General features: G+C 40.3%; 1 protein-coding gene across 1 annotated transcript in view; it reads right to left on the minus strand.

Annotated features, from left to right (window-relative positions):
• Positions 1-23,966, minus strand: part of SLC35F1 (solute carrier family 35 member F1) — a 414,631-nt gene that overhangs the window by 81,859 nt on the left and 308,806 nt on the right. The window contains exon 3 of the mRNA XM_032651819.1: positions 12,273-12,400. Within this exon, the coding sequence (XP_032507710.1) occupies positions 12,273-12,400 (128 nt within the window). The remainder of the gene's footprint in view (positions 1-12,272; positions 12,401-23,966) is intronic.

Here is a 23,966-nt window from a genome sequence, read left to right on the forward strand (position 1 = left end):
CAAGAGAACTGGAAATTGTTTCCCATGTGAGTTCATTTTAATTACCAAACTATACTGTTTGAAGAGATCTGCTTTTTTCTTATTTCACAGATGTACTAGTTTCACCTGTTTGCATTTTAGTACTACATGGCTGAAGAAAGATGAATAAACTTTGGGTGAGAAGTTGTAAAGCTGGTATTTCTACTGATATGGTTCATATAGCAGTTATAAAAATAGCACAGCTTTTAGAATTTATCCAAATGTCACTGCTAATCTGTCTCAAAGTCACAGACACAATCTATTCATTCTCTACAAGTCAAGAGATACAAACCCACAAATGTGCCTATAAAATAAAATCCTTATAAATCCAACATGGTGGTGTTACAATCTCTCCTTTGACTTTCTAATAAAAAAAACAGCTGGGTTTTTTCACTTCCATGTCTGTCTTTCATCATCTTTTTCCTGAATAAATGTTATCTTTTGCCTTTGTTAACTTTCTTTAGCTCCCTACTACAAAGGCAAAGTTAAAATTTTTTTTCCAAAAGATGTTTGACATTGTTAGCCATTAAACAACTGCAAATTAAACCCACAATGAATTATCACTGCACACCTTTTAGAATGGCTAACATAAAAAATAGTGATAACACCAAATGCTGGTGAGGGCAGGGAGAACGGGACCTCTCATACATTGCTGGTGGGAATGTAAAGTTGTACAACCACTCTGGACAGTTGTTTGACTGTTTCTGAAATCTGGATCATTTTCCACATGATCCAGAAACTGTAGCTTTGAGCATTTATCTCAGAGAGATGAGGTCTTACGTTAATATAAAACCTCCACATGAATGTCATAGCAGTTTTGTTTTTTTTAATTTTATTTATTTTTTTATACAGCAGGTTCTTATTAGTCATCAATTTTATACACATCAGTGTAGACATGTAAATTCCAATTGCCCAATTCATCACACCACCACCCCCATCCCCCCATGGCTTTCCCCACTTGGGGTATACATTAGTTGTCTACATCTGTGTCTCAATTTCTGCCCTGCAAACCAGTTCATCTGTACCATTTTTCTAGGTTCCACATATATGCGTTAATATACGATATTTGTCTTTCTCTTTCTGACTTACTTCACTCTGTATGACAGTCTCTAGATACATCCACATCTCTACAAATGACCCAATTTCGTTCCTTTTTATGGCTGAGTAATATTCCATTGTATATATGTATCACATCTTCTTTATCCATCTGTCTGTTGATAGGCATTTAGGTTGCTTCCATAACCTAGCTACTGTGAACAGTGCTGCAATGAACATTGGGGTACATGTGTCTTTTTGAATTATGGTTTTCTCTGGGTATATGCCCAGTAGTGGGATTGCTGGATCATGTGGTAATTCTATTTTTAGTATTTTAAGGAAACTCCATACTGTTCTCCATAGTGGCTATATCAATTTACATTCCCACCAACAGTGCAAGAGGGTTCCCTTTTCTCCACACCCTCTCCAGCATTTGTTGTTTGTAGATTTTCTGATGATGCCCATTCTAACTGGTGTGAGGTGATACCTCATTGTAGTTTTGATTTGCATTTCTCTAATAATTAGTGATGTTGAGCATCCTTGAATGTGTTTGTTGTCAATCTGTATATCTTCTTTGGAGAAATGTCTATTTAGGTCTTCTGCCCATTTTTGGATTGGGTTGTTTGTTTTTTTAACATTGAGCTGCATGAGCTGTTTATATATTTTGGAGATTAATCCTTTGTCCGTTGATTTGTTTGCAAATATTTTCTCCCATTCTGAGGGTTGTCGTTTCGTCTCGTTTATGGTTTCCTTTGCTATGCAAAAGCTTTGAAGTTTCATTAGGTCCCATTTGTTTATTTTTGTTTTTATTTCCATTTCTCTAGGAGGTGGATCAAAAAAGATCTTGCTGTAATTAATGTCAAACAGTGTTCTTCCTATGTTTTCCTCTAAGAGTTTTATAGTGTCTGGTCTTACATTTAGGTCTCAAATTCATTTTGAGTTTATTTTTGTGTATGGTGTTAGGGAATGTTCTAATTTCATTCTTTTACATGTGGCTGTCCAGTTTTCCCAGCACCACTTATTGAAGGGACTGTCTTTTCTACATTGTATATCCTTGGCTCCTTTGTCATAGATTAGCTGACCATAGGCGCATGGGTTTATCTCTGGGCTTTCTATCTTGTTCCATTGATCTGTGTTTCTGTTTCTGTGCCAGTAACATACTGTCTTGATTACTGTAGCTTTGTAGTATAGTCTGAAGTCAGGGAGTCTGATTCCTCCAGCTCTGTTTTTTTCCCTCAAGACTGCTTTGGCTATTCGGGGTCTTTTGTGTCTCCATACAAATTTTAAGACTTTTTGCTCTAGTTCCGTAAAAATGCCATTGGAAACTTGATAGGAATTGCACTGAATCTGTAGATTGCTTTGGGTAGTATAGCCATCTCCACAGTATTAATTCTTCCAATCCAAGAACATGGTATATCTCTCCATCTGTTGGTATCATCTTTAATTTCTTTCATCAGTATCTTATAGTTTTCTGCATACAGGTCTTTTGTCTCCCTAGGTAGGTTTATTCCTAGGTATTTTATTCTTTTTCTTGCAATGGTAAATGAGAGTGTTTTCTTGATTTCATTTTCAGATTTTTCATCATTAGTGTATAGGAATGCCAGAGATTTCTGTGCATTAATTTTGTATCCTTCAACTTTACCAAATTCCTTGATTAGCTCTAGTAGTTTTCTGCTGGCATCTTTAGGATGCTCTATGTATAGTATCATGTCATCTGCAAACAGTGAGAGTTTTACTTCTTCTTTTCCAATTTGTATTCCTTTTATTTCTTTTTCTTCTCTGATTGCTGTGGCTAGGACTTCCAAAAGTATGTTGAATAATAGTGGTGAGAGTGGACATCCTTAACTTGTTCCTGATCTTAGAGGAAATGCTTTCAGTTTTTCACCATTGAGAATGATGTTTGCTGTGGGTTTGTCGTATATGGCCTTTATTATGTTGAGGTAGGCTCCCTCTGTGCCCACTTTCTGGAGAGTTTTTAATATAAACTGGTGTTGAACTTTTTCAAAAGCTTTTTCTGCATCTATTGAGATGAACATATGGTTTTTATTCTTCAATTTGTTAATATGGTTTATCACATTGATTGACTTGTGTATATTGAAGAATCCTTGCATCCCTTAGATAAATCCCACTTGATCATGGTGTGTGACCCTTTTAATGTGTCGTTGGATTCTGTTTGCTAGTATTTTGTTGAGGATTTTTGCATCTATATTCATCAGTGATATTGGTCTGTAATTTTCTTTTTTTGTAGTATCTTTGTTTGGTTTTGGTATCAGGGTGATGGTGGCCTCATAGAATGAGTTTGGGAGTGTTCCTTCCTCTGCAATTTTTGGGAAGAGTTCGAGAAGGATGGGTGTTAGCTCTTCTCTAAATGTTTGATAGAATTCACCTGTGAAGCCATCTGGTCCTGGACTTTTGTTTGTTGGAAGATTTTTAATCACAGTTTCAATTTCATTACTTGTGATTGGTCTGTTCACATTTTCTATTTCTTCCTGGTTCAGTCTTGGAAGGTTATACCTTTCTAAGAATTTGTCCATTTCTTCCAGGTTGTCCACTTTATTGGCATAGAGTTGCTTGTAGTAGTCTCTTAGGATGCTTTGTATTTCTGCGGTGTCTGTTGTAACTTCTCCTTTTTCACTTCTAATTTTATTGATGTGAGTCCTCTCCCTCTTTTTCTTGATGAGTCTGGCTAATGGTTTATCAGTTTTGTTTATCTTCTCAAAGAATGAGCTTTTATTTTTATTGATCTTTGCTACTGTTTTCTTTGTTTCTATTTCATTTATTTCTTCTCTGATCTTTATGATTTCTTTCCTTCTGCTAACTTTGGGTTTTGTTTGTTCTTCTTTCTCTAGTTCTTTTCAGTGTAAGGTTAGATTTCTTATTTGAGATTCTTCTTGTTTCTTGAGGTAGGCTTGTATAGCTATAAACTTCCCTCTTAGAAATGCTTTTGCTGCATCCCATAGGTTTTGGATCATCGTGATTTCATTGTCTTTTGTCTCCACGTATTTTTTGATTTTCTCTTTGATTTCTTCAGTGATCTCTTGGTTATTTAGTAACGTATTGTTTAGCCTCCATGTGTTTATGTTTTTTACGTTTTTTCCCCGTAATTCATTTCTAATCTCACAGCATTGTGGTCAGAAAAGACGCTTGATATGATTTCAATTTTCTTATATTTACTGAGGCTTGATTTATGACCCAAGATGTGATCTATCCTGGAAAATGTTCTGTGCACACTTGACAAGAAAGTGTAATCTGCTGTTTTTGGATGGAATGTCCTATAAATATCAATTAAGTCTATCTGGTCTATTGTGTCATTTAAAGCTTCTGCTTCCTTATTTATTTTCATTATGGATGATCTGTCCATTGGTGTAAGTGAGGTGTTAATGTCCCCTACTATTATTGTGTTACTGTCGATTTCCTATTTTATAGCTGTTAGCAGTTGCCTTATGTATTGAGGTGCTCCTATGTTGGGTGCATATATATTTATAATTGTTATATCTTCTTCTTGGATTGATCCCTTGATCATTATGTAGTGTCCTTCCTTGTCTCTTGTAACATTCTTTATTTTAAAGTCTATTTTATCTAATATGAGTATTGCTACTCCAGCTTTCTTTTGACTTCCATTTGCTTGGAATATATTTTTCCATCCCCTCACTTTCAGTCTGTATGTGTCCCTAGGTCTGAAGTAGACAGCATATAGATGGGTCTTGTTTTTGTATCCATTCAGCAAGCCTGTGTCTTTAGGTTGGAATATTTAATCCATTCATGTTTAAGGTAATTTTCGATATGTATGTTCCTATGACCATTTTCTTAATTGCTTTGGGTTTGTTTTTGTAGGTCCTTTTCTTCTCTTGTGTTTCCCACTTTGAGAAGTTCCTTTAGCATTTGTTGTAGAGCTGGTTTGGTGGTGCTGAATTCTCTCAGCTTTTGCTTGTCTCTAAAGCTTTTGATTTCTCTGTTGAATCTGAATGAGATCCTTGCTGGGTAGAGTAATCTTGGCTGTAGGTTCTTCCCTTTCATCACTTTAAATATATCATGCCACTGCCTTCTCGCTTGTAGAGTTTCTGCTGAGAAATCAGCTGTTAACCTTATGAGAGTTCCCTTGTATGTTATTTGTCATTTGTCCCTTGCTGCTTTCAATAATATTTCTTTGTCTTTAATTTTTGCCAGTTTGATTATGTGTCTTAGCATGTTTCTCTTTGGGTTTATCCTGTATGGGACTCTCTGAGCTTCCTGGAGTTGGGTGGCTATTTCCTTTCCCATGTTAGGGAAGTTTTTGAGTATAATCTCTTCAAATATTTTCTCGGGTCCTTTCTCTCTCTCTTCTCCTTCTGGGACCCCTATAATGCAAATGTTGTTGCATGTAATGTTGTCCCAGAGGTCTCTTAGGCTGTCTTCATTTCTTTTCATTCTTTTTTCTTTATTCTGTTCTGCAGCAGTGAATTCCACCAATCTGTCTTCCAGGTCACTTATCCGTTCTTCTGCCTCAGTTATTCTGCTACTGATTCCTTCTAGTGTAGTTTTCTTTTCAGTTATTGTATTGTTCATCTCTGTTTGTTTGTTCTTTAATTCTTCTAGGTCTTTGTTAAACATTTCTTGCATCTTCTCAATCTTTGCCTCCATTCTTTTGCCAAGGTCCTGGATCATCTTTGCTATCATTATTCTGAATTCTTTTTCTGGAAGGTTGCCTATCTCCACTTCTTTAATTCTTTTGTGGGGGTTTATCTTGTTCCTTCATCTGGTACATAGCCCTCTGCCTTTTCCTCTTGTCTGTCTTTCTGTGAATGTGGTTTTTGTTCCACATGCTGCAGGATTGTAGTTCTTCTTGCTTCTGCTGTCTGCCCTCTGGTGGATGAGGCTATCTAAGAGGCTTGTGCAAGTTTCCTGATGGGGGGCACTGGTGGTGGGTAGAGCTGCCTGTTGCTCTGGTGTGCAGAGCTCAGTAAAACTTTAAGCCGCTTGACTGCTGATAGGTGGGGTTGGGTTCCCTCCCTGTTGGTTGTTTGGCCTGAGGCAACCCAACACTGGAGCCTACCTGGGCTCTTTGGTGGGGCTAAATAGGGACTCTGCGAGGGCTCACGCCAAGGAGCACTTCCCAGAACCTCTGCTGCCAGTGTCCTTGTCTCCACGGTGAGCCACAGCCACCCCCCCCCTCTACAGGTGACCCTCCAACACTAGCAGGTAGGTCTGGTTCAGTCTTCCCCGGGGTCACTGCTCCTTCCCCTGGGTCCTGATGTGCACACTACTTTGTGTGTGCCTTCCAAGAGTGGAGTCTCTGTTTTCCCTACTCCTGTCTAAGTCCTGCAATCAAATCGCACTCACCCTCAATGTCTGATTCTCTAGGAATTCCTCCTCCCGTTGCCAGACCCCCAGGTTGGGAAGCTGACATGGGGCTAAGAACCTTCAATCCAGTGGGTGGACTTCTGTGGTATAAGTGTTCTCCAGTCTGTGAGTCACCCACCCAGCAGTTGTGGGATTTGATTTTACTGTGATTGCGCCCCTCCCACCGTCTCATTGTAGCTTCTCCTTTGTCTTTGGATGTGGGGTATCTTTTTTGGTGAGTTCCAGTGTCTTCCTGTGGATGACTGTCCAGCAGCTAGTTGTGATTCTGGTGTTCTTGCAAGAGGGAGTGAGAGCACATCCTTCTACTCCGCCATCTTGGTTCTTGTCTCAGAAGATCTCTCAGACAATCAACGAGATTGATTTCAAGTCTGTCTCATCTACATGGATGTTAGAGCTGATATAATTCTGTGGTCAGAACATCAAAAGAATAGACTCCTTTTCCACCTTCTACAGGCTACACACATACCTTGGCTTGTGGCCTCTTCCTCTTTCAAAGATAGCAATGATGGGTTGAGTCCTTACATCACAAAGACAATGACCTTCTCCTGTAGTCACACCTCCCTCTAACTCCTCATAGCAGTTTTATTTGTAAAAAACCAAAGCTGGAAATAATCCAAATGTCCTTCAGCAGGTGATGGCTAAACAAACCCTGATATGTTAATACTATGGCATACTACTCAGCAATAAAAAGACCAAACTATTGATACATGCAACAATTTGGGTGGACTTAAGGGTATTATGCTTAGTGAAAAAAGCCAATCTCAAAAGGTTAAACACTGTGTGATTCCATTTTATATAGCATTCTCCAGCTGACAAAATCATAGAGATGGAGAATAGAGTAGTCGTTGCTAGGGATAGGAATGAGGGTGGTGGAATGGGTGTGACTTCATAGGGGTTGTATGAGGGAGTTTCTTTGTGGTGATAGTATAGTTCTGTATCCTGACTGTGGTCGTAGTTACACAAACCTATACATGGATCAAATTGTGTAGAGCTACACACACACACCAACAAACGAGTGAAAGAAAAGGGATGAAAACTGAATCAGGTCTGTGGCTTAGTTAACAGTATTGTACCAATGTCAGTATCCTAGTCATATAAAATGTCACCATTGGGGAAAAGCTGTGTGGACAGGTCATAGAATCCTATATAGTTTTGCAATTCCTTGTGAGTCTATAATCATTCCAGAAATATATATTTTCCTCTCACACTTCATGCATTAATTGTTTGTGACATTTAACCATGAGTTTAAGGAATTAACTGAAAGAGCAAGAGGATAAAGCACAGAGAGCCTCTTCATGTCTTTTTGTTCTATATCACTGTTCTTAAGAGAATCAGAAGACAAAAGTACTTGGTCGTTTGCCAACTAGTAATGAGGACTGTCTTGTTAAAACAGAAGTGCCTTTGCAAAAGGGCTGTTGGGCTACATCCTATCATTCCTTTCCTCAGAAACCTTCACAGCTCTCTTTTATTTACAAAATTAAGCCACACTTTTCATCCTGACCTTGAAGACCTCCTATGACATGACCCCAGCTTAACTTTTTGGCTCTATCTTACTTTATTCCATAATGAGCACCCATTGCTTCAATCTGTTCTCTGCACCACAGCCTGCCTGCCTTCAAAACTCAAATGTGGCTTCCCACGGCACTTAGCCTAAAGACTCAAACTCTTGACCTGGCTGTCAAGACTTGTTGAGTCTAGCACTTGCCTCCTTCCCCAGCCCATCTTGCACCACTCTTTTCTTCACTCTCCTTGCCTAGTCACAAGCCCTTGCTCACAACCTCATCCTTGTCATGGTCCTTCCCACCACAGAGCCTTGAGCACGCTGTCTTCTTTGCTTGGACCTCTTTCTTTCTCAACTAATCTTCCACTTCTCTTATAGGTCTCAGCTCTACCACTAGTCTTTTAGGAAAATCTTCCCCAACTTTCCAGTTTAGGCCAAGTTGTTTTGACAAATGTTCTCGTAGAACTGTGTTGCTTTCTTTTAGAACACTCATCTCTGACTATAATGATGCAGCCATTCATTTGGTTATTTGGCTGCCCTTCCCATTTGCCTGGAAGTGCCAAAGAATACAGAAAGTATCTTTTTTTTACTATTTCCTCACTGTTCACTACCTAATACACTGACTTGAACAGAGAAGTATTCAGTAGTTATTTTTGAAGTGACTGGATGAATCAAACTGGAATAATTGTTCTCCAATCATATTCCTCAGGTTTTCTGCCCCTAAGCTTTTGCCATGATTTTCTTTCTGGGTTCAAAGCTATACCTAAATTTTATTCAATCTTATAGACTCCTCTGAATGGGTACTTTCTTGCCTCTGCAAATAAACATCATCTCTGGCTCCTGTGAAAACTATAGCACTTTGGCATCCGTTCCCTTGCTGTACATGATGTTACTATCAATAGACTGTGCCTCCTGTCCCCTTTATAAGTTCAGAAGCTCCTGGAGGGTAAGGTTGATTCATTTCCTTTGTTCTTTTCTTTTTTTTTTAACTCTGTAGAAGCTTTGTCATTCTTTTTTTTTCTGTTAATGTTTTTATTCTTTAATTTTATTTTATTAAAAATTTTTTTATTTTATATTGGAGTATAGTTGATTAACAATGTTGTGTTAGTTTCAAGTGTACAGCAAAGGTTGATTCATTTCTATTTACATCACTTGCAATAACTAGTACATTTCTCAGATGTATAATTAGTGTATTTTCCTTATTGATTAATATATGAATAAAAGCTAAACACTTAGCACATATTATGTTCTCAATTAGTAATTATAGAAACAAGGGAAAATCATTATAGGTCCTTGTTAGTTCCAGTGATTTGCAATGAGTAAACAGAATTGAATTACAAAACAGCGGTACCGACATGGTTCCCAGAGCAAATGCCTTCTATTCTGACCATTTATTATTATTTAAGAAGTTTAGGGGCTTCCCTGGTGGCGCAGTGGTTAAGAATCTGCCTGTCAATGCAAGGGACACGGGTTTGAGCCCTGGCCCGGGAAGATCCCACATGCCGTGGAGCAACTAAGCCCGTGCACCACAACTACTGAGCCTGCGCTCTAGAGCCCGCGAGCCACAACTACTGAAGCCTGTGCGCCTAGAGCCCGTGCTCCACACAAGAGAAGCCACTGCAATGAGAAGCCCACGCACCACAATGAAGAGTAGCCCCTGCTCACCGCGACTAGAGAAAGCCTGCCCACAGCCATGACGACCCAACACAGCCAAAAAAAAAAAATTAAAATAAATAAATTTATTAAAAAAAAAGAACCAAAAAAAAAAAAAAAAAAGAAGTTTATTTTTTGTAGGTAGCAAAATGGTTCTAGAATTGTTTGATTCAACTTGCTTTTTTACTTCCCCCTATCCCTTGCTCAGTAAGTTATAATGAAGACAAACTGATATTTCAGTAGAATTACTTTTTGACTTTCTACAGAATTAAAATAAATTTTGCATAGAATGCAGCATTAAATGCAGTGTCAAACAGCTAATTTGAGAGAGGTGGAAGGATGGATTAATGGTGGTGCATAACATGGGTTGAACAAAACACCTGAGGACAAGGGGAAAGTTATTAAAACCTTGTCACTGGGCTTCTCTGGTGGCATAGTGGTTGAGAGTCCCCCTGCTGATGCAGGGGACACGGGTTTGTGCCCCGGTCCAGGAAGATCCCACATGCTGCGGAGCGGCTAGGCCCGTGAGCCATGGCCGCTGAGCCTGCGCGCCCGGAGCCTGTGCTCCGCAACGGGAGAGGCCACAACAGTGAGAGGCCCGGTACCGCAAAAAAAAAAAGAAAGAAAAAAAACCTTGTCACTGTCTACAAAAAGGAATTGAAAAACTGAAAAAATTTTTTTATAAATCCCCATAGAACTTAAGCAACCAGTAATTGGTTGTGACTTTTCAATGCTTAACAAAAGAAAACAAAAGTCAAATGGATTTCCAAAGGGGTAAGTTTCCTCTTCATGCTCCCCAGGAGGCCCATTAATAATTTTTGACTCTGCACTAATGGGCCCAGTTCTGCTATGAAGCCAGCATTCCCCTTTCTTCTCCCACATACCGGTATAGACATTCCAGGGGCCTCTGCATGTGGGTAGAGAACTGCTGGCAATTTCTGTGTCCCCAAATACTGGAAATCAATGCAATTTAATTAACCTCTTTAAACACTTTTGAGCGCCTATTATGTGCTGGGTTTCCTACCAGGTACTAGCGATTCAAAAGTGAACAAGAAATCCTCTTTGCTGTGAAAAGCTTACAGCTTGGTGGAGTAGGTGGAAATATTCAAACACCATTCTTAGGTAAGACAGACTGTGAAGACAGAGCTATAAAACAAAGTGCCTGGGAGCACAGGAGAGAGAGAGCATGAGAGAGAGAGAGAGAGAGAGAGACAGAGACAGAGACAGAGAGAGAAATTTGTTGTCATTGTGGGGCTTGTGGAAGTGAATAGGAGCTAGGCTGAGTTTGGAGCACTGTGGTTGTTCTCCCAGCATCCATCCACCTCATCTCTCCCTTAATGGGTGACAGATATGTGATTGGGTGAGATTGATCCTGCCCTGACTCCAGGAGTGAGTGCTGATTGGTGAGCCAGTGATTCTCAACTAGAGATGGTACCTGCTAGAGGGCATTTGGAAATCCATGAGGACACTTTTAGTTGTTACAAAGGCTGAAAGACGCTATGGGCATTTGATGGGTAGGGACCAGAAATCTTAAATGACCTATAAAGTAGGAAAATGACTCACATCATGAAAAACTGTCCTACCCAAAATGCCAGTAGTACTCCTACTGAGAAACATTTGTCTAAACAAATCAGAGAAATCTCCTCCTGTATTGGTTCAGAGAGTCCAGGTCTAGGTCAGTTAGCTCACACTGTTCCCCTGCCATCAGTGTGGTCCAATCAAATAGAGCTCTGGACTTTTCTTAAGTGGTTGTAGGGAAGCATCCTTTCTGTCCCTTATTGGGTATGCAGGAGGAAGCATGTAGACCCTACCTAATTCTGATTTAGATAGATTCCCATTCAATCTATATAATCTGAATTTATTCAAGTGGTTTGTTCGCTTGTTTGTTTCTTCATTTTTGTTATTGTTTCTAAGCAAATTATTGGAATGGCAGCAATGTTGTTGAGGTATCAAATCTAAGTAAAATCTGATATGTGAACAATATTTTGTTTTCATCCTGGAGCCTTGGAATGACTATAAAATTCATAATATTGTCATAAAAAGAGAAATAAGGGTGAAACAAAAATAGTCAAGATTATTATTTATGGTTTAATGAGGAATATAAGTGGTGCCTGGTAAAAATCGTGAAAATCTAAGTTAAATTTGCAATGGTGTGTGTGTGCGCGTGCACGCTTGTACACATAATTACATAAAAGAAAAAGAGAGAGAGGGAGGGAGGAAGGAAGGATGCAGTGGCTATCTTCACACCTAACACATTGTAGAAATGTAAATCTTGTCCCTTTAGGAAAAATTCTGTCCCTTCAGCTTACAAAATCTACACATTAAAGAAAGCTAAAAGAAAAGATTATTAAGCACTTTGATTACTTAATCAAAGTCCATTAGCATATTCTAAAACCTTACAAGTTGTGATTAAAATAGATTTATTTTTATGCTTACTAATAATTCTTCTGCTGACGTAAGATTAGCATTCTTAGCTACAAATTATTTTCCTGCATTGTCAATGGTTCTTGTGGTATACTAAAAACAAAGAAGAGATGTACAATTACATGTGAATTAAGAAAAATTAAAGGAACACAGAAATAAACGTCCACTTAATTTTTATATAACCGATTTCCCTCTTGTTGCAAAACTTAGAAACTAGTCATCAGAACTCCCAAGTGACTAAACTGAAAGTAAACTACATCTGGAAAATGAGGAAGATGAGAAGGGAAGAGAGCCTTGGTACCTGGATACTGGTCAGAGTCGTGTACTGGTAAGCCTTGACCACCAGATAGTTTGCTTCCAAGTCTATCAGTCCCAGGATCATATACTTCCACCATCTTCGTCGTAAAATTGCCAGGAGGTTTTCTTCTCCTGCGTTACAAAGTTAAGAAGAAATGGATTAAGCTCTGAACACGTTGAGAAACTGTATATTTAGAAGGATTCTAAAATATATATTACAGTACTATATTTTTTACCGTACCTTATCAAACGTTTAATTAAACAAATGAATCAATATGTCCAAGAATGACATGCTTGTGCTTAGTTTACTAGACTTCATGGTAGATTTCAGCCCTTCAAATTAGTTCGTATCCCAGAACAAGACTGGACAGGTTTTTAGTTCACTATGCAAAACATTTTCTCACAAACATTTGAAAACTTTTGTCAAGTAAAAATAAAAGGAAAGGTGTTCAGAAAGGCTGTATAAACACGTGAAATCCAAATCGTCCTGAACTTCAGGATTGTGGTAAAATAGACAAAAATGGAAAGAGCGGAGTCAAATGGAGAAAAGCCTGTGCTTAGCTGCAGATCTGCAGTAAGGCTGCAGGGTGCCACCCCGAGGGCTCGCTCGCCTCTGAACCTTACACGCAGGTGGTGTGTGGGTGATGGGAAGAGAGAGGAAGTTGGGGGTCACTCATCGATGGGGAAGAGTGCCACAGGCCTTGGTCTTAATGCTGCCGACGACTGCAAACTTCACCATCTTGTCTCTTATGCTGGTAGCCTCAGAACAGACTCTGAACTGCTTAGTTCTTCATCCTTATTTTTACATATTTCAGGCCTGAAATGTACCTTTTCTCAAAGTGGGGGAACATGATTATTAACAATAACAGCTTTCTGGGGCCAAACTGTGAGGAATCCTTAGAGGATGTGGAACATGCAGAAACCCTGAGTGAATGGTGATTCTTGATACCAAAGAAACAATCCAAACATTTGGCCCAAAGTATGCTTTCTCTTGCTCTTCAATGTGCTGATTCCCCTGCATGGACTATTCTTCCCCCAGCCTTCAAATGAAGAAGCAGCATAGACTCTACCACCAGGAAGCCTTCCTTGATCTTTCACTTTGATCTTCTCAGAATCGGTTGGGTTTCCATGCTATGGGCTCCTTTAACACCCTTTCTTATTCCACAGATACAGTACTTATCTCCCTGTGTTATAATAGCCAGTTTTCTTGACTCTGTTACTCATTAGATTATTAACAATTTGAAGAGAGTGGCACTGTCTCGGTCATCACTTTATCTCTAGGGCCCAACAGTGCATGGTGAGTAGTCAATAAGTAATACAGAATCTATGAACACATTTTGTGTTTAATAACCTCAGCAATGTTAAATAACATTGAAATTGAAATATTTAAAATATATCTACTATAAACATTCATGCACCAGACGATGAAAATTGTTTTCTAGTTAGAACATCTGACATAAATTCATTTGGTGACCGTTTTACACATAATACTCTATACATAGGACATAAAAAGGTCAATGGCACACTGAACCGCAAAGCTGAAGTTCTAAGGTCACAAGTCATTGTCCCAGGTAATTTACATGATGCACAGAGAATTGCTAAACTCGGAGCACACCAGCCACATTTCAATATGTGACATTGAAAATCTGGATCATGGCACTGTTTGTTCCGCCAATCAATACATATTCAAAGTTACACAGATTCAAAGGAATGATTTGTTGTCTTGCTGTTTGTTCTGCTGAAGAAGTCTACAAGCGAAACACTCTAAACAAATGCTCCCATATTGTTTCACTTGAGCACCTGAAAACGTACAACACACTTGCTTAGCAAAATTATCCAGGAAGGCAAGAAAGCTCTCTTTTTTTTTTGGCTGAGCAAAAAATGCAACCTTTAAAAGGACTGCTTAGGGATTTATCTACATGACTCTCATTAACACTGATGTATAACAGGCCATTAAAATTCTAGAATAGTGAAGATGCATTCTTTAGAGCCCTCGTGCCAAAGTGCTTTCTAAACCTCATGAAACCGGGCCATCCATAAAAGCACCAGCACAATTGGTGGTACGTTAACATTTTGAAGGAAAAGAATTTTTAAAAAAATTAACTAAGAGGAGTAATAAAATCTAAGGGTGCAAATTTTAGAATTATAATTTGGCATTTAAATTTGTTCTGTTATTATTCTTACTATCAACATGTCCAAATATAAATAGAAAGCATAGAGAATAATGTGATAAGGTAATCTCCAACCTGAGTTAATTAATGTTAAAATTTTGCCATGTTTGCTTCAGATTTTTTCTGAGAAAGGAAATGTTACAGATGAAATTGAAGCCCCATTTCTGCCACTGCCAGATTCCATTCCCTTCCCTCCTTCCTCAAATCACCATCTTGATATTGTCATGTATCCTTCATGTTCATGTCTTTGTTATATGTTTTCTACATATGTATGTATTTAAATGAAAGTTTATTGTAAATACTGTACCTGTCATTCTTCTAGGGTTCTTTATACTTAACATTGTTCTAGAAATAGATCCCTATTTTTTAATGTAGAGAATAAATGTAATATACTTTAAATGATATATAATTACATTTTATGAATATGCCACAATTTATCTCATCTCCCACTGACAGACATTTAAGTTGTTTCCAATTTTTCTTTAAAGAACATCCTTGTACATATGTATCTCTATAATTGGTTTAGAGTTTAATTTTGTTTTCATTCTCTTTTTAAAGAACTGTGGAGTATGCCAGTATTCACAAATGTGAAAAACATAATTAAAGAAAGTAACCCTAATTGAAAGTAACATAGCGTTCCAGCAACAATAACTATGGCAATAATTGAGAATACAGAGGGAAATTATTGACAGTCTTGATCATGTGACTCATATCTCATTTTACTAAGCATCAACAGAACGACCAATGAATGTATTTTTTCATTTTTGTAACAAATACTTATATGATACTATGTACCAGGCAGTGTCTATGTGCTTTACAAATATTAATTTACTTAATCCTTATAATATCCCTGTATGGAAGGTATTTCTTTTCACCGTATTTACAGATGACAAAACTGGGGCCTGGAGGAGTTAAGTAACTTGCCCAAAAGTTCACAAAGATGAGACAGGATTTGAATTCATAACAATCCGGCACTAGGCTTCACACTCACTGGTACTGCACTATTTTGCCTTATTGGTTTGTAATTACGGCCCTGTCCTCAGGAGTCATTCATTTCTCATTAAAGGAGCTATCATGACCTGCTTGTCCCAACTCACATGCAGGGTGCCCCCTCTGCCAGACTTCAGGGGGCGCCTGGCACATTGAAGCTGACGTGCACGGCGTCCCCTAGTGTTGCCGGTGCCCAGCAGCGCAGTCATGTGTCCACTCCTGAATCAGCTTAGGGATGAGCATGGGTCCCATCACCCTCACCTCAGTATCAAAAGTTGATGTCTCCCTGCCTGATCTAAGGGCATGACAGAGTTTCCCTTGTGAATTGTAAAATAAGGCTTTCGATCAAATTTATGGCTTAACAAAGCCTAATGATAAGCATTACTGTTATATGCTGTACTACTAGTTGAAGCCTTGGGCGTAATAACAATGGTCACACATGGGGTGGGGCGAGCGTGGCAGTGGTTAATGAAAGTTGAATGAAGGAAGCGGAAACACCTGTGCAAAGACTGAAACATGGTCCACATTCATGGCAGCGACTGGAAACCTGAAGAGCCTTGATTCATGGATAGGACTCTTGTTCACCCCCAGTGGTGGTCTGAGTAGAGAATAAAAGGATTGCGAGACAGCACCAGAGGTGAATTCAGCAAAGGGAACGAGAAGCTGCATTAATCTCGGGACTGCATTTTCATTAAGGGCTCTCACGGGCGGGGTGATCCTTCATGGTGTTTTTCTGCAAGGACAGAACTCAGCATGCGTTTGCACAGAGGGTCTGCAGCAAGAGTGAAGCCCCCGCAAAGAGGGCGAGACCCTTGCTTGAATGGACGCCTCCTCGGCTCACAACTTGAAGCCATAATGCCATCTTCCTTTACCAGAACTCCAAGGGAAGAGGTTAAATATTCATCAGTGAATGTGAAAAAAGGAATGACTGAAGATATAAGTTTTAATTACTCACCTTTAAAAGGTGAAATTTAGTATTAGGATGTAGAATTCAAAACAATTCTTTTGTCAGAAAAGTGAACAAAATAAATGTGCCAATAATAAGGAAATGAAAATGTAAATGGTTCACAAAAAGAATTGCAATCAATTGCACTTCATAATGTGAATCTGAGAGTAAGGATGAAATATAAAAAGGACAAATAATGAAGATTACATTTTGTTTTGTATTGTTTCATTCATTGTCACTATTGGAGCCAGACAGTGAGATTAAGAAGAGCATAAAAGGCAGTCCTTTAATGTCTTGGCTTAGTGGCAACAGACCTGGGTTTGGACACTGACGTACCTTAGTGGTACTGAGTAACTTGGGTAACGGCTCTGAACCTTGATCGCTCTACTGTAAAATGGGGACTGTAGCAACTATTTCATAGGGCATTGTACATTAAAGGCAGTACGAATGTCGTATTTAAGCTAATATCTAATGCCAGGTATGTGCACAAGACATGTCAGCAAGAGGTGGGGTCCTGGAATCCTTGAATCCTGACCAGCCACCCACCACAGACTGGCTCACTGCGAGTGATGGATCCTGCATGGAGGAAGCCCAGGAAAATGAACTCTCTTAATTTCTCATTAGGGCTTTAGCTGCACACCCTCTGTCTCTAACTCTTGAGATTGTGGATGGATCACACTGCAGCCAGCATATGACATTTGTCCAGACAGGAGGCAGCCTGAGGGCCGTGTCCTTGACCTTGACACCTCTCCCCTGGGCCAGATCCTTGTCTTAATTCTCCCGGATCTCACTACTTGATCTGGGAGGGGAAGCCATGTGAACACACCCCTTCCACCTAAGGCTTGAACCAGAAATGGCTTCGTTCTTTGGGACTCTAGTCCTACTGGGCCTTTCCAGGGTAGGGGCTTTGAGGAGGTGTTTCCAAGGTTACCACATAGGCTGCATGTGACAGGCAAAATGTAAAAGAGGAAACCACATAAAGGGTTCAAAGAAAGCCAAGAGGAGAAGAGACATGGCCTCAGTTCCCACTTTACACCCTTCACATCCCTCTCGCTCAAGTTCCCACTCACACTGCAAGATCCAGTTACCTGGATGTGAAGCTCCCATGGGAAGCTTTCCCAAAGTCTCTGCTTCCCCTCAGCACTTATTTCTCTTTTTTACGTATCCTGAACTATGCCTAGCATAGTGATTTAGACAGATAGTTACTCACGTAAATAAGATCCTGTTATCAAGGTAAGATAGCTGAATAACACCGTTAAAATGTACTCGGTCATCTGGCTGTCTTCCAGAGATGCCTAATAAGGGTTTGGAAAAATATCGAAAAGCAACTAAAAATGAATCATAATCACGTAAGTTTCTGGTAGCTGTGACTTTAAGAGAAAATCCATATATGTGTAAAAATGATTGTATATAGGATACGTTTCTTAACAGCAAGTTTATTTTATTTTTTTCAAAGTTACTTTTTTGGCATTGATAAGTAAAACAAAATATTCTAGCCCTAATGACAAAGTCAATCTATTGCCTTTCTGACACAAAAACATATATACCTTATGATTCGAAAAATCTTTCAATGTATATTACCTTTTTAAACATGAAACAATCACTTAAACCTCAGAAACCTTTTTTTTTCTGGATTTTTTAAGCTGTCATCTTTTATGAAGCTAAGATACATGATTTTATGTGGCACACTTATACTCTACAACTTTGAAATATGCAAAACTGTTCTCTTTTAAAAAAATTATTTACTTTTGGCTGCATTGGGTCTTTGTTGCTGTGCACAGGTTTTCTCTAGTTGCAGCAAGTGGGGACTACTCTTTGTTGCAGTGCACAGGCTTCTCATTACGGTGGCTTCTCTTGTTGCGGAGCATGGGCTCCAGGCGTGCGGGCTTCAGTAGCTGCAGCACATGGGCTCAGTAGTTGTGGCTCGTGGGCTCTAGAGCACAGGCTCAGTAGTTGTGGCTCGTGGGCTCTAGAGCACAGGCTCAGTAGTTGTGGCGCACGGGCTTAGCTGGTCCGCGGCATGCAGGATCTTCCCAGACCAGGGCTCGAACCCGTGTCCCCTGCATTGGCAGGTGGATTCTTAACCACTGCACCACCAGGGAAGCCCCAAAACCTGTGTTCTTGATGTATCTTAGGAGAGACACAATCGCTAACATTTTTTTCTTCATATTAATAGAAAAATTGATAGTCTGCCTAGATTTCACCATAAAGGCAATTACAACAAATAGATAAACAAATAAGGAACTTTTCTGAAAGTTCAGGATGTCTAAAACCCCATATATGAAAACTGTGTACTGACTATTAAACTCTGTTGACCAAAATCTATGTGTTACAGGTTCCTCTACCTCTTAATGAAAATAGTGCATGAGAGCCAAACAACTCCCCTAAACAAAGTCCATTCAGAATTTAAAAACTAGATATACATTTAGAGCACCCATTTCATATTCTTGGAAAGAACACCCTATAAAGAATACACCCGGGGCTTCCCTGGTGGCGCAGTGGTTGAGAGTCCACCTGCCAATGCAGGGGACACGGGTTCGTGCCCCGGTCCGGGAAGATCCCACATGCCGTGGAGCGGCTGGGCCCGTGAGCCATGGCCGCTGGACCTGCGCGTCTGGAGCTTGTGCTCCGCAACAGGAGAGGTCACAACAGTGAGAGGCCCACGTACTGAAAAAAAAAAAAAAGAAAAACACCCGCTTGCATGCTAAACACTGTCACTATTGGTCACTGAAAATCTTAAAGATGTTATGTTGTTGCATGATCAAACACAAACCAGTACTATTGTCCCATATTTCTACCTGTGATAGACACATTTCTTTGTACTGATATATGTCATCCAACAATCAAAATTTAACTGATTAAAATGGAGCACATCTTCCTACTCCAAACTCCTGTCCAGTTTATGCTTTTTGTTGAGCAACCAGCCCTTGGGGCCCATTTTAACTTTCTTAGCTCTTTTGCAGTTATCTATATGTGCAGATTTTTGCCCTGAGAAGTCTCACCAAGAGTTCTTCCCTTTTGATTTGGATGGTGAGTCAGCCAGGCTAGCCTTTGCTTTCTGGCTCCAGGAGACAGCCTTCTCAGAGAAGACAAGAACGGTGCCCTGCGGAGCTGTGGATGTGGCAGCCACGCCTTCCCTTTGGCAGGGCAACACAGGGAGGGCACTGGAGCCATTCAGCAGCGGGCTCGAACCCAGCCTCTTCCGGGCACTGGGTGTATGATATTGTCACACAACTTAGTCTCTCTAAACCTCCATTTTCCTGATCTATACATCGGAATTACTAGGTGGACCTGCCTCCCTGAGTGTTGGTCAGGATTAAATGAGATATTTATAAAATGTTTAACATGGTGCCTCGAAAGGAGCTCTTATCATTATCTTGACTTTTATCACAGCTGGTCTTTCCTCATGCCAAACTTCCGACATACTGTAGACGTGCAGTAAAGAATTTAACCTTGCCCCCAAAGAGGTCTGCAATTTGTCCTGGGGTAACGTTATGATTCCAGGCTGAGGATGGCCATGTCAGAAAGACCAACAATGTGATTTGGGGTGAAGGCTTTGGGTCACGCCCAGAGACTATAGAGAATCAATCAGGCTTACATAATGGAGCTTTAGTAAAAACCTGAACACAGAGGCTCTAGCGAGTTTCCCTGATTGGCAATATTTTGTCCATATCGTCACACACTGGTGCTGGGAAAGTAACATGTCTTGTCTCCATTGGGAAAGGACAATGGAAGCCCTGGACTTGGTACTTCTTTAGGACTCTGCCGTATGGGCTTATTCACTTGGTTGATTCTAATCTGTATCCTTTCCCTGTAATAACTCAAACCATGAATGTAATAGCTTTCAGTGAGTTCTGTGAGGCTTAGTAAATTTCTGAAACTGACAGTGGTTTGGGGGATCCTCCTCCAACACTGAACTTGCAATTGGCATCAGGAGAGAGGGTGGTCTTGTGTGGACTCTGAACTTTCCCATTTGGCTTAAACTCTCATAGTGTTATGAGGTAAGGGTAGTGTTGGGACTGTGCCCCTAAACTTTTGCACCTGGTTTTCCTCAAACACAACTAAATTTGTCCCTCTTTTGCTCAAGAACTCAAGTACGTGTTTGGTGCATCTCAGCAAAACCAGACCCCAGAACCCTCGAGGTCTGAATTCAAATTAAAACAAACAACTGGTGTCCTTTCCAGTTGATTTTAAACAATGTATGTGATTATTTGTGGTCTTGAAAGAATATAAAAACTTCACACTTTAAACCTAAATTTCCGTCATTATAGAGATATCACTTACTGTTCACTAGCTCAAAATGGTTAATGATAGGTTGGCTGTGTGTGGGGTGGATGCTTTGATTTAAAATTATTCAAAGCAGTCATAATGAAATGATGGACTCATATAAATCTCTCTACTTTCCTGTGGCGAGCCTGCTGAGAGGAAAATGTATTTGTCCTTTTTAATGACATGACTATTTTCCTTTTCTTCATCCCATTTTGTGAAAAGTGACCCTATCTGCCTTTTGAAGGCTTCCTGTAATTGGCTCTGATGCCCCTCGACGTTAGCAGATGAATCTGTCAGTTTTGTGAATTTTGTTTTGAACAAAGAGCTGTGTAGTAGCTAATGACACACGATGCAAGGGGAAGAGGCCAGAGCAGGCTTGCCTCCGGACTCCTGCCACCTGCTGAGCATATGCAAAAGACAACATGACAGAAGATGCTAGCCTGAACTTTTGAGGGCTGACCTTGAGCTTTGACATGAGAGCATCTGTCATGGTGGACACATAGGTTAGACCCAACATGGGAAATTAGCAAGAGGAGTGCCAATGGGCCAAAAGCCTGGCTAAGCAGAAAGCTGGCTGGCCTCCTCTCCCCTGTTCACGCTCCCATCTCCCACACCAAATGTCAAGTACAGATCTACCAAGGCCACTTCTGTTACCTGACATTTATTTTTCATTGAACACCATTTGTCAGGACAAGGCCAGAGGCAACATATATTTACTTTCACATTTAACTGCCACCCTATACTCTAGGTTAAAAGCGTGACATCAGAGAGACACAGCCACTTAACTGGCTGTGTCACCTTGGGAAAGTTTACTCCTTTACAAAAGGAGGCATACGCTACTTACTTGAAAATGTCGCTATACCAGTTACATGAGAAAATGTATGTAACATCTCTGGCTTCCAGTAAATATTTGATAGCTTTGCTATTAACAGCCTTATGAAGAAACTATTTTTCAGATCATGAAATCAGGTTTTGAAAAATTTTAAGTAATCTGTCCAAGGTCTGTCCTGACTTTTTACTGCAAAGCATTCACTACTCTAAGAATGATGCTTTTTGTTTACACGGTACATTTAATAAAACAAATCAGAAATACTTTTATCTTTTTATCAAATCTTTCTGAAATTAAGTTCAGTAGGAACAAGGCAGCATTTTCTGAGCAAAGCAATAATAGTATGAAATGTGTACTTCCAGAATACACACACATATATTCTAAAACATATTTCCATCTGAAAATAGTGAAGAATATATTCATGCAGTTAAAAAGTTTCCACTTTACTAACCTAGTGGTAATGAGCACCATAGCACACAGATTATCATGTTAAAATATCATTTTAAAATTTTCCACAAAAGAAAGATAATAATCTTGGAGAAATGGTTGATTGCAGTTCTGGATCAGGAAATGTAATACAAGGTAAACCTGGAACATTTTGTTATACAAAAGAGCAAGGAAACAATAAAAAAAACTACTTGGGTTGTGTCAAAAGGACTCAGAGGCCAACCTGAAGTGTCTTTTGTATAAAAATAACACTGGGGCTTCCCTGGTGGCGCAGTGGTTGAGAGTCCGTCTGCTGACGCAGGAGACACAGGTTCGTGCCCCGGTCCAGGAGGACCCCATATGCCACGGAGCGGCTGGGCCCATGAGCCATGGCCGCTGGGCCTGTGCGTCCGGAGCCTGTGCTCCACAATGGGAGGGGCCACAGCAGTGAGAGGCCCGCGTACCGCAAAAAAAAAAAAAAAACCCCACTGAAATGGATTGAAATGCATCAGATATGTTTAAATCCATAAGTTCATAAAGAATCTAAAAGCAACAGCAATAAAAACAATCACAACCAAATTTAGAAAACTAATTGGTCACTATTGGATATTAGTAAACCAACTCAATATTTTGAAAATTGGTAAAAAAAAGGAAAAGAATCAAGTTTTCCCCCCGGGATTCTCATATGAACTATACCACTAGGTAACTAAATTGTAGATGAGGGGATATTGATCTTTATGGTGATACTCTAGCTAATAAAGAAGAAATGAGAGAATTAGAATATCCTCATTTTGTATCCTCTAATGAATATAGGCCTAGAAGGTCAAGCTACTAGCATTTCAAAGAAAGAGGCAGCAAGCATTATGTTTTATGGGCTTCCTAATGGATGAACCAAACACTATGTATGGAAAAAAACAAGAAAGACACCAAATCTGATCAAGTTTTAGGACTTAACTACACCAATTTAAGAAATACAGAGGTCACAAAAGTATGTATTGAATTACTCTAGAAATATTCAATCAGCAAAAATCCAGATTGTGGGATATACTGTAGTCCAGCTACTCAGTTTAGCCTGTTGAATGGCAGTGACAGCAGCAACTGAGAATTTGTCAGAAATGCAGAATCTCAGGCAAACCCCAGACTACTGATTCCAAACCAGCATTTGATCAAGTGCCCAGGTTATTCTTATGCATTACAGTTTGAGAAGCAGTGATTGTATGGACCACCTGATAGATTCTTCAACAAAGAAATTGCAATAAAAATGAAAGAAGGGAGCTTCAAGATGGCAGAAGAGTAAGACTCAGAGATTACCTTCCTCCCCACAGATACATCAGAAATACATCTACACGTGGAACAACTCCTACAGAACACCTACTGAACGCTGGCAGAAGACCTCAGACTTCCCAAAAGGCAAAAACTCCCCACGTACCTGGGTAGGACAAAAGAAAAAAGAAAAAACAGAGACAAAAGGATAGGGACGGGACCTGCACCAGTGGGAGGGAGCTGTGAAGGAGGAAACGTTTCCAAACACTAGGAAGCCCCTTCGCTGGTGGAGACTGTGGGTGGCGGAGGGGGGAGCTTCGGTGCCGCGGAGGAGAGCGCAGCAACAGGGGTGCGGAGGGCAAAGCAGAGAGATTCCCGAAGCGAGGATCTGTGTCGACCGGCACTCCTCACCAGCCCGAGAGGCTTGTCAGCTCACCCGCCAGGGTGGGTGGGGGCTGGGAGCTGAGTGTTGGGCTTCAGAGGTCGGATCCCAGGGAGAGGACTGGGGTTGGCTGCGTGAACACAGCCTGAAGGGGCTAGTGCGCCACAGCTAGCCGGGAGGGAGTCTGCGAAAAGTCTGGAGCTGCGGAGGAGGCAAGAGACCATTGTTTTGGGGTGCGCTTGGGGTGCGCGAGGAGAGGGGATTCAGAGTACCGCTTAAACGAGCTCTGGAGATGGGCACGAGCTGCGGCTATCAGCGCGGACCCCAGAGACGGGCATGAGACGCTAAGGCGGCTGCTGCCACCACCAAGAAGCCTGTGTGCGAGCACAGGTCACTATCCACACCCCCCTTCCGGGGAGCCT

The sequence above is a fragment of the Phocoena sinus genome, chromosome 12, assembly GCF_008692025.1.
Source record: "Phocoena sinus isolate mPhoSin1 chromosome 12, mPhoSin1.pri, whole genome shotgun sequence".
Taxonomy (NCBI): domain Eukaryota; kingdom Metazoa; phylum Chordata; class Mammalia; order Artiodactyla; family Phocoenidae; genus Phocoena; species Phocoena sinus.